General features: G+C 42.1%; 1 protein-coding gene across 3 annotated transcripts in view; it reads left to right on the top strand.

Annotated features, from left to right (window-relative positions):
* LOC138304713 (uncharacterized) overlaps window positions 1-22,517 on the top strand; it is a 141,320-nt gene that overhangs the window by 70,968 nt on the left and 47,835 nt on the right. For all 3 annotated transcript variants that reach the window (XM_069244951.1, XM_069244950.1, XM_069244952.1), the window contains 24 exons: window positions 56-430; window positions 662-993; window positions 1,691-2,189; window positions 2,353-2,462; window positions 2,685-2,843; window positions 3,192-3,315; window positions 3,499-4,492; window positions 5,213-5,444; window positions 5,937-6,159; window positions 6,480-6,602; window positions 6,919-7,112; window positions 7,397-8,063; window positions 8,379-8,568; window positions 8,957-9,039; window positions 9,306-9,502; window positions 9,747-11,007; window positions 11,174-13,849; window positions 14,117-14,460; window positions 15,617-15,806; window positions 15,918-16,101; window positions 16,366-16,601; window positions 17,000-21,012; window positions 21,438-21,609; window positions 21,836-22,066. In XM_069244951.1, coding sequence (XP_069101052.1) covers window positions 56-430; window positions 662-993; window positions 1,691-2,189; window positions 2,353-2,462; window positions 2,685-2,843; window positions 3,192-3,315; window positions 3,499-4,492; window positions 5,213-5,444; window positions 5,937-6,159; window positions 6,480-6,602; window positions 6,919-7,112; window positions 7,397-8,063; window positions 8,379-8,568; window positions 8,957-9,039; window positions 9,306-9,502; window positions 9,747-11,007; window positions 11,174-13,849; window positions 14,117-14,460; window positions 15,617-15,806; window positions 15,918-16,101; window positions 16,366-16,601; window positions 17,000-21,012; window positions 21,438-21,609; window positions 21,836-22,066 — 13,809 coding nt within the window. The remainder of the gene's footprint in view (window positions 1-55; window positions 431-661; window positions 994-1,690; window positions 2,190-2,352; window positions 2,463-2,684; window positions 2,844-3,191; window positions 3,316-3,498; window positions 4,493-5,212; window positions 5,445-5,936; window positions 6,160-6,479; window positions 6,603-6,918; window positions 7,113-7,396; window positions 8,064-8,378; window positions 8,569-8,956; window positions 9,040-9,305; window positions 9,503-9,746; window positions 11,008-11,173; window positions 13,850-14,116; window positions 14,461-15,616; window positions 15,807-15,917; window positions 16,102-16,365; window positions 16,602-16,999; window positions 21,013-21,437; window positions 21,610-21,835; window positions 22,067-22,517) is intronic.

Genomic DNA, 22,517 nt, shown 5'->3' with positions numbered 1-22,517 from the left:
CTATCTCCATAAGTCTTCATACACATGTCAAGCCTTTCATTTTGTTTATTTTCAGCTGTTAACATCACTGTAGATGCTGACGGTCTTGTTAATAGTACTGGTAGAGGCTATGAAGCTGGACAGGGTCCCGCTGCAGGTGTATACAGTGTGTCAGGAAGCTCTGGGGCCTCTCACGGAGGTCTCGGCGGTGTTGGTGCTGGAACCTCATACGCCAATCCAGCTATTGGTGACATGACACGACCAGTGAACTATGGCAGTGGTGGGTCGTCAGGCAATGGTAGGGCCTCTGGTGGCGGTATACTATACCTCCGGGCTGAAAACCTGATGGAGATTGACGGATCTGTGATAGCTAACGGTATGGACGCTGAGAGTGGTAGTCAGGGGAGCGGGTCTGGAGGCAGTATACTGCTGGAGACACTACACTTCCTCGGTAAGTAGTGAACAGATCTATGTCTTAACTCATCAGGTGATTCATCAAAAGAAAGAGCAAAATTTAGAGGAAGAAGTATGGAATTCAAGTAACAGTTTAGAAATGTTGAAATTATTGTTTATAAATCTTATTAATTTAAGAAAGAAAACTATTAGGAATGATGCTGGTATAACTGAATTTGATTCATCTTTTTTAACTGGGCTGGTAAATAAAAAAATTGATTATCTACAGGAACTGGAACCATATCTGCCAATGGTGGTGGAGGTGGTGTCGTACCTAACTGTAACAGTTACGACAGCGAGAGAAGATGTCTTGAGTGTAACTCTGGCTTTTTCTGGGTCCAGTACAACTGTGTGTCTGACTGTCAGAATCAGAACAGTCGCTGCTGTGAGGCGTCCACGTTTATCACCAATTGTGTCCTCGCGGGTAACAGCAGGGCTGCCTGTAGTGCTACAGGCGAGAACTGTCAGAGCGGATTCTCTCTTGGCACTAACACCACCTTCCTGGATTATTGTGGGGATATTGGTAGGACATGTCCTGGAGAAACCAATGTTCTACCACTGGTAGGTGGCAGTCTTAATAATATCTAAATTGTCCATGGCTCATTACTTTCAATAGCATTTATTGTAGGAAAAGACAACATTCTGAGTTTGATGTTATAGAAAATCCTGTTATATTGTAGGAAAAGACAAAGTTCTTCATCCTATGTTATAGTACACACCTATTTCATATCTTAACAGTCAACAGTCAGATCTCTCTTCCCATGGTTGGGACCAACTCAATGAACTGTTTCCTGAGGCCAGAGGCCAAGGAACACAGTTTACAGGGTTAGTAACCGAGGGGCAAGGGTTTACAGGGTTAATAACCGAGGGGCAAGGGTTTACAGGGTTAGTAACTGAGGGGCAAGGGTTTGGACTGTTGACTGATAAGGTATGAAACAACTGTTTAGTTACCTGATCCACAATCTTAGATTTATCACAATTTCTGGCAAGAATGGCTTTCGGGGCACCAATGTTTATGAAGTCAACAATTAATTTTGTTACCTGACTCTCTATATAAAATATAAATGAAATATTTTTGACTGTTTTCAGAGCATAGACACCAAATGAAGTTGTGTTTATTGATATTTTAATTGCTATCTTGAGGTTACTTGTATGACAGTTTTGAATTGGAGTATCATGTGATAATTTTAATTGGAATATCTTTTTAAAAGACTTTTTTCTGAAAAGATTATAATGCATGATTGATTTCTATATTTAGAAATATGGCGGTGGAGCTGGCGGAGGTCGAGTGGCTGTCCTAGCCAATGACAGCTATTCCTTCCGTGGTAACTACGAGACCTTTGGAGGAAAGAGTGGTAAGGAGAATGGCGGATCAGGCACGGTTTATCTCAGGCAGCCTGATTCCTTTGGAGGATACGAAGACACCTTGAGAATCGATAACGATGGGTCAAAACCTCTTAACACCTTCATTTCAAACGCCAACCAGGACAGTGGGAAGACCTATGTCACGATGGCCAGTACCACAAATACACAGCTCCACATCGACAATGTCCAGATCTACGGATCTGCACATCTTGTCTTTAAGAATACCACACAGGCTGGCTCAATTCCGGTGGAAATCGGTCACCTGACAGGAGACAAGACCGGCATGCTTCATAGCTTGGCCGATATACCAGAAATCAAAGTCAATGATAGTGACAGTCCATTCCCAGCATCCTTTGCCATATACGAAGATGCTGATCTGGTGCTGCCGTCAGGTAATATAACTGATGTGTTGATTAGCTTGTCGGTTCACTTTTATTATTACAAAACTAGACCAAGACTTCAGAAATACTCTATAAATGTTTTTCATTTGATTTATTAATTAACAATTATGTTTTATATTAAAGAAGTTTCTAATGCTTTAACCCATTATTTCAGAGGTGCACCTTATCCGACTGGAGTACACAACCATCAAACTGGACGGTACAATCAGTGGTGCTGGGAACTTCCACATCGGTCAGGGGGTCAATGTCCTTGTCGGTGAACATGTAAGATCTAATTCCCTTATCCCCCAAAACGGTTTTATGATTAATTATAAATAATAATCTTCATATGTGGTTTTTTTGACATGTATTTAACTTGAAACTTACTTCAGCTTTGATATCTCCATTGGCGGGGGATCTGAATGACTATGTCCTTGTTATACTAGCTTTATACCATTTTTACCTCATTATGTTTCTTCATATTAATTAATGATTATGTAATTTCAGGGAAAGACAAGCGGAAGTGCTGATCGAGAGTTCCATTTTGACACATTACAAGTATACGCTGATGGTAAAATGTCCTCTGACTTCATCAATGAACACATCCCATCGTTGGTCCTCAATGCGACTGGGCTGGTCCGCCTTCATGCTGGTGGCCGGATTGAGGTAACATATACAGTTGGCTGATATCTGGATATTCTTATTTACAGAAATCTATTGAAAAAATGTCTGAAGTTGTTGCCAGATGTATAATTTACAATTTTGACAACTTTAATATAAAAGCATCTATATCCAAAATATTTGAAGTTATATTATAGATAAATTAAACAATAGTTTGTTTTATAATGGTCTCTTGGAACATAGAGTTGTTTGTCAAATATGGAAGGACTTTCGGATTTTCACTGCTGAAAAATATTCATAGATTGTAAGTTTGATCATTAGCATTTGCAGATTGGCAAAGATAACATTAAATTCTAATAGAAAAAGACATTCTGCTTTGTCTTCATGTAACAGGCACCATGGCTAGAGATAACTGCAGATCAGGTACAACTTGACCCTGCTGGGGTTATTGATACAACCTTACGGAATGTCCAAACAGCCATGGTCAGTCAGGATGGAATTAATGCCCCTACTGGTGGTTAGTATAAAATTTAATTCAAAATATATCTCCTTTCAATAAGGTTATTTGCCAATGAAAAAGATTTGATACTTGTAGTATTTAAAACAAAACAAAAAATCTTTTGAACTTATTTGTTACTTCAATGGCGTTTCATGAAAACCTGTGTGAGATATGTTATTGTGGTGTTGTTTGTGATGATAGGTGGCTCTGGTGGTGGAGGTGGTGCGTCCGGAGGTCAGGGTACTAACCAGACTGTTGTCGGAGCTTCCCCGTCCTACGGAGATATGTACTTCCCTAAAGAGTTTGGTGGCACTGGTGGTGATGGAGGTGGCTCTAGCTTAAACCTCGGCTGTTTGCCAAACGAAGCCCACACTGGCGGTAATGGTGGCGGTATCGTTCAGATGACCATTACCAGAGACTTGATGTTGGATGGAGAAATCCTGTGTAAGGGATCACCAGGGTCTGGACCGAGAGGTGGTGGCGGTGGTGGTGGCAGTATCTTCATCAACACCAATCAGATGACTGGAACTGGCCTGCTCAGTGTCGAGGGTGGCAGCGTGGCCAGCGGCACCAATACATGTCATGGTGGAGGTGGTGGCGGTGGACGTATCGCCATTCACTACAACGGCACTTTAAACTTCAATGGGGAAACTCACTCTCATGGAGGAAGTGGGGGATTGGAATGTGGCGGTGCTGGTACTGTTCTGCTCAGAGATACCTTCACAGGGTCAGACACTCTTAAGATAGATAACAAGGCTGTATGTACACCTCTGGATGAGTCAATTGACTTCAGCATTTTGTCTGACACCAGACGAGGTGAGGTGAGCTGTCAGACTTGGCTGTTCGACCCCACATCCCCTGTGTCACACACACACAACTTCACTGAGGTATCCCTCAAAGGCAAGGCACAACTGGCTGTGTACCGACGTAACATTGACACCTTTAATCAGTATGTCACCATCAACAAGGGTACGGGCGACAAAACAGGCACATTCCACGTCGGCAACTTACAGGTGTTCTCAGCAACTCTGCATGTGGATAGTCCGGAGTTGGACTTTGGACTGACTATTTATCAAGGTGGTACTATGAAGGCTGAAGAAGTGCTCCTTGTACAGGGTATTACTATAGAGTTCCAGGGTACACTGGAGGGCGCGGAACATCTCGTTATTGGGCCTGGAGGACGTATCATCCTGAAGTGAGTCTCTCTTTTACAGTAACCTTTTCATTTATAGGTTTATTTTCTTTCTTCCAATGGATAGTTGAGAAAATATGTACTATTAAAAAAAGGATATATAATTATATGACATTGAAAATTGCTTTCAAATAAATAAAAAATTACATTTAGAAGTCTTCCCCAAAGAATTTCATTATCTTTATTACGATGGAAAAACAAATATTTCAAGTTTGATTTTTACCCACTTATTTTACATCTGAATCTATACATTGCCATCTGATTTTGCATTCATGCCTAGATAATGATTTTAATTGTAAGAGAACTATTTGTAAGACTAAGAAATGGCACCTCTTGAAAGAGTTACTTGCCCTTTCTGTTTATGGACAAAGGGAACCCTTCAGTATACAATATATGCATTATATATATATATATGGTACATGTAGATGGCCAATATAACATAAATAGATAAATATGACATTCTATCTATGCATTTTATAGTTTTGGTCGGGTTGAAAACAATGACGGTATATCTATATAGATCCCTCTAATTAGAGTAAGGGTTTTATATTTGTAAACAATTGTAGCTGAACCTTATAATGCTTTACCTTAATGCATTCTATTATTCTATTAATGTCTACATGTATATGAATTACAATAAAATGTATGACTGTTTTAGGCCCTATACCAATACCAGTATAGTGACATGTATGTGAATTATGATAAAATGTATTACTGTTTTAGGCCCTATACCAATACCAGTGTCGCCACCAGTGTGACCAATGAGATCACCTTCACCAGTATCACTATACAGGGCGGTGGTGTACTGGAGATCAACAGTGAGGCACAGGGAATGATCCTCATCGGTAATACCTTCCATGTCCAGAGTCGAGGATTATTGGACGCAGATAAAATCGAGCTGCGAGTCGCCAACCTAATTGTGGACGACTCAGCTACCATCCGAACTGATACCAAGGTGAATATCCACGAGAATGTAAATGGTGGTTTCAAAATGTATGTTTTGGACAAAATGATTAAAAAAAAATCAGTCATAGTTCTTAATTCTTTATAATTCTTTTTAAATACTCATGACACATTAATGTATCACAGTAAACATGTCTTCTTTCCATAAGGAAGCGTTATTTTCAAAGAAATATTAAACGACAAAATTTAATGAACATTCCACAACATGAATTAAAGGCAATATGGGATACATTAGTGATGTTGTAGGCTGTAAACTATTGTTTAATCCTGGAGTAGGGGCGTGTATAATTTCAACTCCTTCTTCAGAAGAGGGGAAGGGTGTTATATGTGGGGGGGGGGGGGGGGGCGCTAATTACATGGAATGTGGTAATTTATATTCTCGTATGATTACCAGGGAGAAATTCAATAAACTTTGAATGAAGCTTTATACTCTGGTGTTGTAAATTTTATCTCAATCTCACTTATATTCTCCTGTGATTACCAGGCCCCTGTCGGTGTGGAAGGTGATGGTGTAGGACAAGATGGCAGTGGTGCTGGTCATGGCGGTATGGGTGGAACTGGTTCTATCGCCGGCGCTGGCGGACTGTTCTATGGAGACTTAAAACTCCCCGCATCATTTGGCAGCAGTGGTGTCACTAACACCAGCCAACAGACCTACGGCGGCGGTGTCATCAAGATAGAAGCGTCTAACTATACAACTATTGACGGTAGGATTTATCGTCTGTTTGAATTAAAGATTCAAATGTCTATGAGTTCTATTTGCTTCTACCTAGGGTTCACAATATGTAAACTGTTAATTAAAAGTGGTGCAGCATCATTTTCTGACATATATAGAATGTTCAACTTTCTAAATTGCTTGATCAAGTGAAGAAATAGTGGATCAATTCAAGGAATTAGATAATATTCAAATGCATCACGTTGAGAATTTGTGTCAAAATCACAGTATGTGTTTGGTTTAAATTTATACATAAATCATAAATGATATTGACCAACATGTTGTTACACCTGACCTGATGGTTATTTACAGGTACGATCAGCTGTGACGGAGAACCAGGTGTATCTGGAGCAGGAGGTGCCAGTGGAGGGTCTCTTATACTGGTCACTAACTACTTCTCTGGATCAGGCACCCTACAAGCCAACGGGGGCAACGGTTAGTACTTATCCTGAGTACTTACTGACATTGCTTTCATCACATTACAAATAAGAATTAACTTAGATTTGATGAGAATTTGCATGGATTAAAAATTCTAAAACAAGTTTGGGGTTAAAAATACATAACTTTTATGAGATGTTTTCTGAGAATTTTGAATTAAGATTATACGTTTTTACAAGCAAACAATTCTGCAATAAAGAAAATATTCCAGAATTGTTGATTAGTGAGCAAAACATCACTGTCAGGGATTGGAATGCTGAATAGATGTTTGCTATGTCCCTAAAGTTGAACCTCTGTTGTATTGTTATACTAGGTGACAGTACCAGTGGAGGTGGAGGTGGTGGTAGGGTGTCGATTACCTATACCACGTCCGAGTTCACGGGGAAACACCTAGCCTACGGAGGAAGGGCAACCAACGGTGATGGAGGAGCAGGAACCGTCTATGTAGAGGGCGCTGGCAAAAAGATGCTTTACATCGATAACAAGGCACCCAGCAGTAATATAAAGGTACTCTTATACTGTAAATATAATCTAAAATGTTGTTTATCACAAAGCCATTTTACACTTAACTTCTTTCCATTCACCATAAAGATGGGACATGTGTACGTGTATTCACTATTATAAATTATTAAGGTATTATATGAATGTACATGATAAATATTGGAAAAGAAAAATCAAACAAGCACAGCAACAGATCTTAAAATGCAAAATCTTTTTGTTACCAGTGTGTTCAGTATTTTCTGAAAATAGTTGAAAGGTTTATGATATAATGTGATGTTTGTCTGCTGCAGGCTAAGATCTCCAGTATGGATGTAACCTCTATCACTGGTGATGACTCTAGTCGTACCTGGGTGCCCTTCAGCACAGCCTCTATTACCCTAGATGAGCTGTATCTACTGAACGGTGCCCACATGGCATTAGAGCCTAGTGCCACTACGACCACACACTCACTGACCATCCAGAACGTATATGGAGAAGACTTCATTAACAACCCGGAAAATAAAGGCGTAATCCACGTCGGCCATCACCAGTCTATCTCTATCAGTCAGTCCAATCTCTATCTACCATTCGATGCCAATGTATACACCGAGGGCGTTTTACAGCTGCCGTCCAATGTGAAGATGTACAAGTCTAACTTCTTGTTCGAGGGAATACTGTCTGGAGTGTCGACGTGGGAGATGATCGACTCTAACGTGGAGCTGAAGGGGACGAGTAAGACCCAGAATACCCTGACACCGGCCTCCTTTACCATCACCAGCCTCAACATACTGGCGGGTAGTACACTAACAATGAGGGACAACAACACCAACTACAAACTAGACCTCAACTCCATCTTTATTGGCGCCACTGGTACAATCCTTGGTAGGAAGCTAGAGATTGACGCCACCGCTAGCTTTGTTACTGAGGATGGAGCTACGATTGACCTTGATGGCCAAGGATCCACTGTGTCTGGATCAGGTAGGTTATACACTGTACTGGCAGACATTTACAGTGAAACATGTTATTACAAACACCCTTACAATAAATTTATGGTTTAAACATTAGTATTCTTCATTCCTCATCAAGGTTCTTATAAGGTCACTCATTTAGAGGGGTCCTTCCTGATTTGTCAGTTTTTCTAGTTTTGCTCATAAGCTAATATTTTCAGCTTCAAGTACTTAAAATCATATATAAAGTCATATATTGCCAAATAGATTTTTCTTGAAACAAATTGAATGTAATTATATTTTTAATTCATACAGCCGTATAATCCTCTATATCATGTTTTCGCAGTGTCTAACACTTCGGGATGCAGTCATGGTGGCCAGGGAGGTAAGGGAGTATCAGACACGCTCTATGATCCCACTAACGATGACATGAGGAGTCCGTCACTGCCTGGTACAGGTAACACTAGGGCAGCTGGTGGTGGGGTCATCAAAATCACCACGGCAACATTCACTCACCATGGCATCATCTCCGCTAAGTAAGTGATGTATTGTTTATAAGTTATCTTGCTAAATTTTGTAGAAATTCATGTGTTGCCATTGTGGCGTTTAAACATTGAATTTGTTCCTATACCGTATATGATCCGATAAATGTCAACAGTACTTTATAAAAGTTTAGGAGGTGCTTAACAAGTCCAAATTAAGACTAAGAGACCAAAAGTTCACAAAAATAAAAATTGAAATTCAAGGTAAATGAAAATATGACCTCGAAAAGGGGGGAAGGGATGCATATAGGTAAGGGGTCTTATTAGATTAAGCAAGTTAAAAATCAAACAAATTTAATTTGTTATTAAATTAACAAAATAGGTATATACTGGTGGATGTATGGAAGTTAAAGGATGACTAATGTCCTGTTTATTTGTGTAGTGGTCAAGACGCCAATACTACAGGCTATGGTGGTGCATCTGGTGGCAGTATCGAGATCGGCTGTACATCCATGCAGAACGGAGGTAAGTCTTAGTGCATGATTATAGATACAAGGCACTGGCTGTCACACATACGACCATTATATTCCCTCAAGTCACACATTTTGTTTAACTCATGTCTGGAATTGGTACCATTTTTCTGATTATTTTGTCACAGTAAAATTGAAGATTTCGAAATGTTCAATTTGTTTTGATTTTTTTGTCTCTGTTTACATAGAATAAGGAATAACAATATACAATGTACTATGCTTATATAAAATAAGGAATAACAAGATGATAATTTGCCTTAGGTATAATCCGAGCTAATGGTGGACAGTCTGGCAGTGGATCTGCTGGGGGTGGCGGTGGGGGTCTGATCGCTATAACTTACACTACCACTGCTTACCTCGGGGATGGAGTCACAGTCTACGGTGGTGACGGAAATCAGCGAGGCGCAGCTGGAATCATCTACCTCGCCTGTGACAACCCTATGGATCCATCCACATATGTAAGTGTTTATATACCATATTCACAAATAGTTAATGTAGTAATCTCTGATATAAATGTGGCATTGAAAAAAAGAAGCATAATGTTCTCCTGTAATTACTCTGATGTAATAATTACCGTCATTTGCATCAAAGTTTGAACAAGTAATCAACTTCTTCCTTTGTCTTCATAAGATTTGTTATTTGATACAAATATATCATCTTTGTTGTATGTGTAAAAGATTGGTATAAATGATATCATTTCAGGCCATCATTAAGAACAGCGGGGAGACAGAAGCTGTATCACAGCTAGTCGTACCTGAAAATGTACTTGTTTTAGAGGTTGACACCATTGAGGTCCAGTCCAAGTGTACTTTTGGTCTTCAGGCTAGAGCCTCGGCTTCAGATGCCGTACAGGCTAGAATAGCTAATATCATCAGTGTTACTGGCTCTACATTCGTAGTGGAGGAGTACACCGAATTCTACTACGCTACCAAATCCTCATTCAACAAAAACAATGTTGTCTTACCGAATGATATCTACGTGAAGGAGAGAGCTAAGATAGAGTTACCGGAGACGACTGTACTAGAGGGAGATGTCACCCTAGAGTTGTGTGGTGCTATGCTTCTCAATACCAAAAACCTCAATGTTAGAGGTGGGGGAAAACTAAAGATGGCATTCCCTGGTACATCGGGAACAAATTTAGCTCCATCACAGAGCGTGTTGATTTTAGATACGCTTGCTGTAGACGTCGACGGCGATATACAACGCTCGACCAAATGTGACGGATCCAGTGGCAGTAAGAAAACCACTGTACAAGTGTCTGACTATCAGACAGTGTCAACCTTCAGTATCCCCACTTCATCATACACTCTCCAGTCGGGATACACGGCCACAGAGCTGAGCACCACAACCAATCTCACCTGCACTGGAGACGTGTACATTCCACGCACCCAGGAGTGTAATCTACAGGCCATATCCCACACATTCACCTCTATTGTTATTGAGGCCGGAGGTAAACTGAATCTTCTCGGTGATCCTGATGGCATCAACAAGACAACCATTAACACTGATTCACTGGAGATCAAAGTAGGAGGCGAGATTAATGGTGTGGGGGCAGGTTACCAGACTGGTGGACCAGGAGCTGCGTCTTCCTCGTCTACAGGAGCCACACACGGCGGTACAGGGAAGGATAGCACAGCCGATCCCTATGGTAATGTCATTCAACCCAGAACTCATGGCAGTAATGGAAACAGTGCCACAGCCACGACCAAGCGCGGCGGTGGACAGGTGGAAATCATCGTCTCTGGTAGCATGGTAGTGGATGGTGACATAAAGATGGATGGTCAGGATGGTGCCAGCGGTGGCAGTATTATCCTGAATGGACAGACCTTCTCTGGGAGTGGTGTTATCCAGGCTAATGGAGGAGTTCGGGGTGGAGGTGGTCGAGTGGCTATCGTAACGTCCACCACCTATTCCTTTGACGGGACAATCACAGCTTCAGGAGGAGATTCAGACGCTAGTCCAGGTATTTTAATCGTTTTTGTTTCCAAGAAAATTGAACTTGCATATTATTTGATGATTTTATGGATAAAATTATGCTTTACATTAATCAATGCTGTTATAGCTACATATTTGTCGTCATTAAAAGTGCATACTTGACAATACATTAATTAAGATTTTATTTGTTTTAGGCACCGTGTATTTGGAGAAACCCTTGACCGGTGGTCAGACATCGAAGGAGTTGACCATAAGTGGCGCTGGAACGACACGTTTGTTAAACGCTAATGGTGTATCTAGTACAACATTTACCAAACTGACCCTTGACAACGGCAACACGATGAAAGTAGAGACAACTGTCACTGCAACAGAACTCCTAGGAGACGGATCTGCCACAATTCACATCACCGCAGGGAAAACATTCTCTGTCACTAGGTTCCTTGACGACATGACAGGAAGTCAGTGTGGCTTTATCGTTGATGCAACTGGAACACTAAGTGCCACAGCTGACTTGTTTGTTACTGGCGAAAGTCCTGAGCTAGTCGTTAGAGGAAGTGTTACATCCTCTACTTTAACTATGGGTAAAAACTCGGTCTTTACCCTGTATGACACTGGCGCGATGGAGTTATCTTCCCTTGTTCTCAAGGAGTATGCCACAGGTGAAATAAAGACTGGAGGAAGTTTGAACCCAAGTGGAAATGCTCTTACCCTGCTGAGGTTTGGCTACAACTCTTCCATGACATACAACGAGAACTCTGTCACAATCAAAGCCACAGAATTTGAGATGTACCCAAAGTCCAGACTTTACCTAGCTAAGGACACCAAGGAATTCATATTCCAAGGTGATAATTTCAAGTTAGAGGACGGAGCCAGTGTATCTGTAACAGGAGGCGGATCAACCACAGGTTCTGGTGCGGGTAGTGCGACTAAGGGTGCCAGTCACGGTGGTGAAGGTGGAACTAACCCCAATGTCCAGTATGGTAGCGCTGTACTACCAGTGGATGCAGGAAGTGGATGCAGTACTAACAGAGGAGGTGGAATCATAAAGATAGAGGCTTCTGCTGGCACTGTCACAATTGATGGAACGTTGGAAGCAGATGGTGATCCAGGTACCACAGAAGGTGGCGCTAGTGGTGGCAGCATTTACATCAACGCCAACTCTCTTGAAGGTCACGGAGCCATCAGTGCCAACGGTGGCAAAAGTGACACACAAGGTGGAGGTGGTGGTGGTCGAATAGCTATCATTGCAAATTCCGTAACTGACTTCCACGGTAAGGCAGTTTGCTATGGCGGAGAAGGTGACACTGAACATGGTGCAAGTGGAACTGTATACCAGCAGTTTACCAAGTCTGGTAGTGCCCTGAAGAAAACGATCAATATTGATAACAATGGTCTGGACACGGTAAGACAGACATGGATCAGCGGCATCACAACAACGCTGTCAGAACTAATCCTGAAGGGGAAAGCTCTAACTTCTTTTGTCTCCACCATCACAACCGCTACTATTGAACTTGTTGTTGGTGATTATTCTGGTACATTGTACATCGATTCTACTCAGGACTTTGATATTGCTACATCCTATGGAACACAGTATCCCTTCGCAATGGAATGCAAACTTATCATTGAAGGTACTGCTAAACTGCCAGCCAAGTTGCTGATAAAGAACGATGAACCAGTGAATGACTCAGTAAGTTTTGATGTCAAAGGTACCGTCCTGAATATGAGGAACCTCATTGTTGCTTCAGGAGGAAAGGCAAGTTTCTCCTCCACCAGTCGCAGCGGGTTGTCATCCTCAAACATCGGTGTAGCTTCAAAACTGTCTTTAACAACACTGGATGTAACTACTGATGGCATTCTCATCCTCGGTACAGATTCTACAAATACGTTTACACTATCTGTTCTCAATGACCTGAACATCAAATATGGTGGAACATTAGAAGGTAAGTTCCTGTCAGTGGAAGCCCGTAACCTGCAAGTGGCATACGAAGGCACGATCAGCACAAACGGACAAGGCTCAGCAGCAGGTTCAGGAACAGGAGCTGGATCTGACGGTTCAGGGGCCAGTTATGGTGGTACCGGTGGGAACTCCAGCTCTCTAACTTCACCATCTGTAGAGTACTATGGCGACGTTTTCACTGCCGGAGATATTGGATCCGGAGGTGGTAGCACCAGTACTGGAGGTGTAGGTGGGACAGGAGGAGGCAAACTAACAATATCAGTCACAGACCAGTTCACTCTGTACGGAAATGTTTCTGCCAACGGCTTGGAAGGTGTAGATGGTGGAGGTGGTGGCAGCGGTGGGTCTATCGTAGTCACATCATCTGATCTGATCGGCAATGGCGTTTTGTCTGTACAAGGAGGTGGCTCTAACTCCACTGGAGGCGGTGGAGGTGGCGGAGGCCGCGTCTTCCTCGATATCACTGGAGACTACAACTTTACTGGGGAGTACAAACTTCAGGGTGGTAACGCCTCCCAAGGCGGTAATGGCGGAGGGGCTGGTACAGCCTACATCAAATCTATAAAGAGCAGTCTACAGTTCTTACATCTGATGGCAGACAACTCTTACGTGACAGGAGATGAAGTATCAGGAACTGTTATTGATATCTCGGGAAGTTCAGATGTCAGGGTAGACCAGTTAACTGTAGGAAATGATGTATTGCTGCATGTCACCACACCGAATCTTCATCTTAAAGCCAAGGAGCTTGATTGTGGAGACAGAAGTACCCTAAAGGTTGATGATGATGTTATATTCACAGCAGATGAGGACAAGACTTACACCCAACTCAAATGCAGTTTGGTCCTCACAGAGAATGGAGAAGCCAGACTTCCTGCAACAACAGAATTCAATGGAGCAGGAAATGTATTCGACGGTAACAATTTGTTTTTAAATTTCCAAAAAATTAATCTGAATCTGATGATCGATAATAAGAATTAGCTTTTAGGGTCAGTGTTGTCAAATCAATTGTAAGACTTTACAATTTTTTTACAACTACACATGTAATTGAAAAGATTGAAATCTGAATGGGTTTTAAATCTTTTGAGTACTATTTAAAATTAATCCTTCTGATTTGTATTTTCTTTTATTTTCAACATTTTTCTCTTTCAAGAGTATAAGACGATTAATTATAATTTTTCAGGAATGCTCACGAACATCAACAACATGATCATTGCTTCTCATCAAACTGCAAGTTTCTCAGCCAAGACAAGAACAGCTAGTTATTCCAGTGGCGCTCACGTGTTTATAACGGACGCTGGAGCGTATCGGTTCAGCTCTCTTATCATCAAGAGCTATGGTACAGGAATCCTGCCCAAGACAGGGAAGAAGCTGTTGATTAGTGACCTGGAGATCCACTACGCTGGTGTACTTTACGCCGAGACTCTGGATATGGAGAGTAATAACATTAACCTAACCCCTGGCTCAAGGATCGACCTGAGTGGTGGAGGCCCTGGGGCAGGTCAAGGTACCGGGGCAGGAGCAGATGTAAGTCTCATTGACTGTACTGTGTAAACCATTAAGTTTTGGGTCATGGTAGAGGTGGTTAAGGAGGTTATAACTGCTGACCTATCTCCAGATACTTCGGATTTCATCCTCATTTTAAACTTGGCACATCCTTTTATGGTATAACTGAAAAAAAGAACCATAGAAAGTCATTATGGATCATTATAAACCAGTTGGAAGTAGAATTGTTTTCCCTTTCTCTTCTGTAATTTATGAATTATCAAATGATGAAATGCAATATGAAATATTGACATACTTGTGTAAAAGTAGTTAGTTAATGTCGCTTGTGCATACAGTATCTGCAACTCATTTGGCTGTCATCATGCCAAAGACTTCGGTTTGATTCCTGGTGCAAAAATAGGAATGTGCATTCTGCTAGTGTATAATGATGTATCCAGAATAAAATGGAGGATATTAGAGTAAACTATCTGTATAAATAGATGTAAATAATTACCTTTATTAGGGCCCCGCATCGAGATGCGGGTGCCCTATAGTAATCAGGTTGTCCGTCCGTCCCGTCCGTCCGTCTGTCTGTCCGTCCGTCCGTCTGTCCGTTTTTTTTCTTTTGCACATTAATGATGGAAGGGAGTGGAGTATTTTCCCCATATTTTACATGATGATTCCCCATCCATCCTAGATCTGCTTGGTAATTTTTCAGGCTGAAATTAAATTAAAAAATCGGCCATCTTGGATTTTAACATTTATAAAAAACCACAATGTTGTTGCTCTTAACTGATAAACATTTTGTTATAACATTATGATGCAAAGTTGTTCAGAATTAAACAAGGAGTTGACTGTCCAAAGGTAAGGTCATGGGCCAAGGTTACTAAGTCAAAGGTCAAGGTCAAATTTATTTGAGTTAATTGTATGCTCTTAATGTAATGTTAGCTTGGAATCAGGATTCAAGTCAAATACTTGGAAGACTTTCTCCAAAGAATTATAATAATGAACCATCATCGGTTTCCCAATTAATGTTGACATTAATTATTTATTAGCAACATATAGCTAACACGGAAGAATTCGTTGTCAAAATACTACTTTTCTACTTAAGCACGTCAGACACATAGCGGGGCCCTTTCTGATGTGTCAGTGTTCTAGTTCCTACTTGTAAATGTTTCCATTGTGTCCTGTCTGACAGGGTACTGGTGGTGGTCACGGCGCCCAAGGAGGTTCAGCATCGTCTGCTGTCCCTGGAGGTGCTGCCTATGGCTTAGTGCGATCCACCAATGAGACTGGCAGTGGCGGCGGCAGTAACACTCAGGGAGGAATCGGTGGAAACGGCGGCGGTCTGCTCACGCTTCTGGTTCAGAATACTCTCACTAACGAAGGTAAATATGACACTGTGGTCACTGAAGTCTATCCTTGTTTCTGTTTCATAAGAGTAAGTATAAGCCTTCTGTCAAGATTAGATTTATTGAATGCTTAATTGGAATTTGTAGGATCTATCCATGCCAATGGAAATCCAGGAAATGGAACAGATGCTGGTGGCGGTAGTGGTGGTACCCTGTACATTCAGTCCAAATACCTCACCGGTCATGGTACCTTCACAGCTAATGGAGGCGCTGGTACTGGTCAGGGGGGAGGGGGAGCAGGAGGCAGAATAGTCGTCACCCTCACACAGGAGTAAGTATTATACATGTGCAAGGCAGAGTAAGGGATCATACTATCTAGTATTTTTATAGACATTGTGAAAGTGATAATCTATTATTAATTTATTATGTTTTAAAATGCAGACTAATCCTGATAATGTAAGAGAAAATATAAATTTTCAACTTTCTTATTTCAAAACTAATTGAAATAGGAGTTTACAATTTTAACTAAGTAGATCCTATTTCTGTTGTCAAGTCCACCTTATTTACGGCTATTTATGTGTTTTACTCGCTACAGGTACACATTTGACGGTACTTTGATGGCGTATGGAGCTGGAAATGACGATGACTTTAACACTGTAAAGGCTGGACCTGGCACGGTGTTTATCTACGACGGAACAACGACCCTGGCCAGTCCTAACAGACGACTGTATGTGATGGGCGATACCACAGACCCTCTACAGGAACAGACAAAGACACAGGTCCAGGGCACTACCTCTGACCAGTACATCTTTGATGAAATGACTCTAAGTGGTATGTTTAAGACTAGGGGGGAAATCGATAGTCTAAGTGTATACATTTATGTTCAATCACACTGTTTAAAAAAAATAGTATCATGGCTTTAATTTTGATACTTGGAAAAGTATTATCTTACATCGATTGTGAATCAAGTATTATAACTTATAAAAGTCCCTTTCAGTGGGTAACCCTTTACCTTTTCACGTCCCAACTTAGTCTTTTCCCCATCTTCTTCTTCTGCATTGCATCATCTCCATTGTTGTCTCTCTTTTATGTATGGAAACAAGAAGATCCACAGTCTTTCTGAAAAGCTTTTGCCATTTAGTGTTCTTACCACTGAGATGACTTCAATATTGTAATAAAGATTACAATTGGGATCATGCAACAACTAAAATGAATATATTTCCTTTCAGGTTATGCCAATGCTCAGTTTGGTACAACAACGACAGTTCTGAGTGTGAAGAAATTCTATGGAGACAAGACTAGCTGGCTGTTTGTAGAGGGTGAGCAGATACTGAAGGCCGAATATGTGGAGGGAGTGGAGAGTAGTTTAGTCTTGGTGGTTAACATGGACATCGGGGAAAACGCTACGCTTCACGCACCAGTTAACATGACTGTCGCTGGCACCACAGCGGTCCTGAAAGGCCAAGTTACATGTAAGAATATCATCATGGAGGAGGGTGGAAAATTATATTTACATAACACCTCATACACCGCTAACTTTGAACAAGGTGTGTACAGAGCCACAAGTACCCCTGGAAGCTACAACCTTGCTCTGCTCATTCTAAAGAAAAACTCACAGTTCATACCAGTAGTCAAGCTTGAGCTAACTGTTGCTACTCTGGATATGAAGCGGTTTGTGAAGATGTATGCAAACTCGATGAAAATAACAGTAGGCTCTTTGACACTTGAAAGGGAAGCCGAACTGAACGTAGATGGAAAAGGAGAAGTTGCAGATGCTCCAGCAAGTTCACAAGGCGTCAATAAATCTGGTGGGTCATATGCCAGCTCTGGTGGTGTAGGGGCTAACTACACAACCAGTGATACCCCAGCAGCGTTCGGTACCATATATGAACCCCTTACCGTGGGAACCCGAGGTGGAGATGGTGGCTATGGTGGTAGTGTTATACAGATATCAGCTGTGACTTTTACTCTGAATGGTCTACTGTCAGCCAAAGGTGAAGGTTCAAGTACCGGCGGTGGTGGTAGTGGAGGCAGTATATACGTGGTCTGTCTTGAGACTCTTACTGGCTTTGGTAAAATGGCTGTTGATGGAGGAGATGCCACAGAACTAGACAGCGGAGGTGGAAGTGCTGGACGTATTGCAGTGGAATCCCTTACTGAAACCTTCTCCCAGACAGGAACATATAGTGCCAAGGGAGGTAACTCTCCAGCAGCCAATGGAAAAGGAGGACCTGGCTCTATCTATCAGAAAATTGGAAGCTCCACAGCCAACACAATTGTTGAGACATTGACCATAGATAATGCTAATGGGCAGCAGGATTATTACATGACCTTAGCTGAAAATAGCTTGGATCTCGAGTTTGATTTTGTCAACATGTACAATTATGCTAAACTGCAAATTGCAGTCGACACAACTGTCAATAAAACCATTAACATCCTCAAGATGAATGGTGACGGAACAGGTATACTGCGACTCCGTGCCAGTCAGAAAGGTACTCTAGAACGAACTGCAACTTCAACAGTATCGAAGCTTGAGATCAACCTGGAGCTTCACGATGGAGGCGAGTTTGTGCTGTCTGAAACTTCTACAATCCTTGGAAAGGCATCCACTGCCCTGGATTTGGACGGTATACTGCGAGGTGTGGTGAATCTGATCTTAGGACCGGGTAGACACATGAGAATGGGCGCAAATGCCATGATTGTACCATTCCAGGCTACATCCCTATCCAATTTGGCCAGAGTGACCTTTGGAACGTTTCAGATGGACCCTGCAAGTGCTTTGGATTACGACAAAAACACTGGAGCTGACATGTTAGTGAGTATTCTCGACATCAAATACCAGGCGTGCCTGAGGGCTGATTACTTCAACATTTCTTCATCATACATTCTTGTAGAACAAGAAGCCTGTCTCTCTGCTGCTAGCTATGATAGAACATTATCAACCACTATCGACACAGACCTTGGAAACGCTTCAGAGGCTAATGGTAAGAAGGGTGGTGCTGGGCACGCCGGTAATGGTGGTGGTGCGGAAGCTATATCTGGTGGTTACTATGGTTCTCTGTACAATCCTATTGAACCAGGCAGTAGGGCGAGACCTGCTGGTGGTAAAGGTGGTGGAAAAATATATCTGAAGGCTGGTAGCCAGCTGTACAACGACGGCGAGGTGACCGTGAGTGGCAGTGACAGTGCTGAAGGAGGCGGTAGTGCCGGAAGTATATGGATCGAGACAGTAGACATTGACGGTTATGGAACATTCTCCGCTGTCGGAGGAAATGGACTCGCACAAGATGTCGGTGGTGGCTCAGCAGGAAGAATATCTATCAACTGTTCGAGAGAAATAAGATATGAAGGTGACTATCAAGCCAATGGTGGTTCAGGATTCACAGATGAGGATGCTGGAGGTGCAGGAACTGTGTATTTAGAGGATATACGGAACTTCAAACCATACAGGCGTCTTCTCATCGACAACAAGAAACGACCTATTGACAAATATGCTACTATCAAGGAGGCTAGCATGAATGACTTTAACTTTGATGAGCTTCATCTCATGAATAATGCTGCACTGCAGATCATTGGCAATGGTGTTACAGTTAATCTTGATGTTCGGCAGATGGTTGGTGATAGAAGTGGTCTGCTCCATGTACATGGGGACCAGAAATTTGTTCTGGAGTTTGAGGAAGCCAAGAGAAAGGCATTCACCTCTGGTGTTAACTTCATTATAGATGAAACTGGAGAACTACATCTGCCAGGTATTGTTTATATCTATGGTACAGGTATAAATATGAGAAGTGCTTACCCAGAGTCCCGATCCATCCAGATATTTGGTACACTAACAGGAGTCCTGGATCTGATACTAGGATTTGAGACACTGATGTACCTTGGGCCCAATGCTAATACAGCTATGCTCTCTAATGGTGGCTACACATACAAAGATATTGCCGGTAATTCTCGGTTTGGTACAGTTGATCTTCGTGCTTTGTCCACTCTGAAATACGCCCCTGATGTGCCTATGAATGCTACTTTTGGTCAGTTGGATTCCCGGTACAGGTCTACCGTCTCTGCTGAAAGTATCTTTTTGATTGTATCAGTACTGAATATTGAAGCTGGTGCCACGATGACCACTTCCTCTACTGACAGACCTCTAGACACACTAGATGAGGTGTTAGGAACTGGTACAATGTATGGAGGATATGGTACAGGAGGTGGATTTGCTAGTCGAGGTGGTGGAATATATGATCAATCGACCAAACAGCCCCTGATGGAAGGTGGTGCCTACTATGGTAGTCTGTACACACCCAACAGACGAGGCAGTGCTGGAGGTAGCTCCAACACCTCTTCCTCCTTACCTGGTCTCGGTGGTGGTATTGTCAACCTACACATCTCAAGGAGTCTCTTGGTGGACGGAACTGTTACATCAGACGGCAGTGATGGAGATTCTTCCAGCACTGGTGGTGGCAGCGGCGGCACGATTTATATTGAGTCACCGAACCTTGAAGGCCATGGTGTATTTTCTAACCAGGGAGGATCCGGCTACACAGGTGGAGCTGGTGGTAGAATGGCGTTTTACCTTGACACTGAGATCTATTTCTTTGGTAAATTCAACAGCACTGGTGGATCCGGACAAGGACAACACATGGATGAAGGTGGGCCAGGAACAACATTTATACAAGACACACGCTACAAACGGCCATACAAGCAACTGTTCCTGGACAATCATGAGAGATATTGGGATCACTACCTTGAATTGGATGAGGTCAATGTAACCACATATGAATTCAATGATGTTCATATGTACGGTAACGCAACATTAGCAATGAAAGAAGATAACACAGTCACTAAAACGCTGAGAATTATCAAAATTCACGGTGATAAAACGGCTAGAATTCATATGAAGTCGAACCAGACGGGTTACCTTGAGGAGAGTCAGTCCCTAACGAAGACACCTGTGAACCTGTGGGTGGACACAGGAGCTCGGGTGTACCTGTCACAGCTTGTCTATATGCTAGGTAAAGGTGAGATAGCCTTTAAGTGGAATGGTGAGATCATTGGTGTTCAACACATGAGGATTGTACCAGGGCGTGTCATCAACATAGGACCCGGAGCTCAGACCAGCTTCTTCACCAGTGGTGTGTACACAGCTGGTGTCCCAGGCTGGTTCGTGTTCGGCAGTCTGGAGCAGGGCTCAGGATCTATCATGGAGCTTCCACCTCCCATGGGACTCAAACTGACAGTAGGCTACCTGGTAAGTTATTCTAGATTTGTTAACCTCCTTCAGATCCTAAAATAATTATATCACTGACATGAGGGTAATGTGAAAGTCTGATGTAATGCTGTTTTCTTTTCCAAAGTTGGTTATCAAACATGTATCGATATTACATTAACTTCACATTTGATTCTTGACTTTAATTACTTGTAAGTGATTGCCCATTGCTAGTATGAATGTGTAAAACTAATTCAAGAAAATAACAACAATAAATCTAAGATAACATAATGAAGTTAAATATGTGATATAGTTATTTTGTCAGGCAAGAATTGTTAATACGATTTGGTATGCCTTTGGTTTGATGTTGTATTAAGTACATACATAGAAGAAATGATTTATCACGATTTTTCTTGTTAAGGAATGCAAGAAAATAGCTGTTCACAATTCACTTTAAATACTTACAGGATGTGAAGTATGAAGCCCTATTTAAAGCAGATAAGTTTGAGATTGAAGCTTCTGACTTTATGCTGGAACCACTCGCCGTTTTCCTGTGTAGTGGCACAGCTGTAGTGGGAGGAACTGGTCACCCATCCAACTCGTCCACAGGTGGTGGACATGCATCTAGAGGGGGCAACAGTAAGTTAAATGACTTCTAGAGGGGGCAATAGTATACACTTTTTTTTTCTACCATATCAGTCAACAGTCAAAACTCTTTTCCAGAGGTTTTGGGACCAACCCGATGAAATTTTACGGCCTCGTTACTTACATTACTTACATCACTGTCTTTTTCAGTAACAAAGTACAAGTGTTTAATTTTCTTTCATATTTCCGACATTAAAAATATTATATGACATATTCTCAGATGCTGCTTCTGCGACTGGAGGTATTGCATATGGATCTCTGTACGAGCCAGATGAATCAGGAAGTAGTGGAGGTGACAGTGCTGGCGGAGTGCCTGGTGGCCGCGGTGGTGGCAAGGCAAAGATTTCAGTGGGCACCCAGTTCCTCCTAGATGGTTCAATAGAAGCAGATGGAGCTGATGGAGCATCCAACAGTGGTGGTGGCAGCGGAGGGTCTGTCTGGGTTATTGCTGGTAAGTTTACTGGTGATAGAGAGTAAGGGGAACTGGCTGAAGAGCACCAGTAGTATTGGTATCTGTAAGTCTGTCTGGGTTATTGTTGGTAAGTTTACTGGTAATGGACAGTAACGGGAACTGACTGGAGAGCACCAGCAGTAGTGGTAGCTGTAAATCTGTCTGGGTTATTTCTGGTAAGTTTACTGGTGATGGAGAGTAACGGGAACTGACTGGAGAGCACCAGCAGTATTGGTAGCTGTTAATCTGTCTGGGTTATTTCTGGTAAGCTCAATGTTATTGAGGGGAAGGATGAACTGATGGCACAGCCAACAGTAGCGGTGATTGATCTTTCTGGGGTATCGCTCATGAGTTTACTATTGATAAGGAGGAGAAATAAACTGATCAAATAGCCAAAAATGGTGGTGGTAGTGTGGACCTGTTTGAGTTATGGGAATGTTTTGGTGGTGAT

The sequence above is a fragment of the Argopecten irradians genome, chromosome 12 (genome assembly GCF_041381155.1).
Source record: "Argopecten irradians isolate NY chromosome 12, Ai_NY, whole genome shotgun sequence".
Classification (NCBI taxonomy): Eukaryota; Metazoa; Mollusca; class Bivalvia; order Pectinida; family Pectinidae; genus Argopecten; species Argopecten irradians.
Note: the sequence above shows the minus strand (reverse complement) of the source record. Positions and strands in the feature narration are given on the sequence as shown.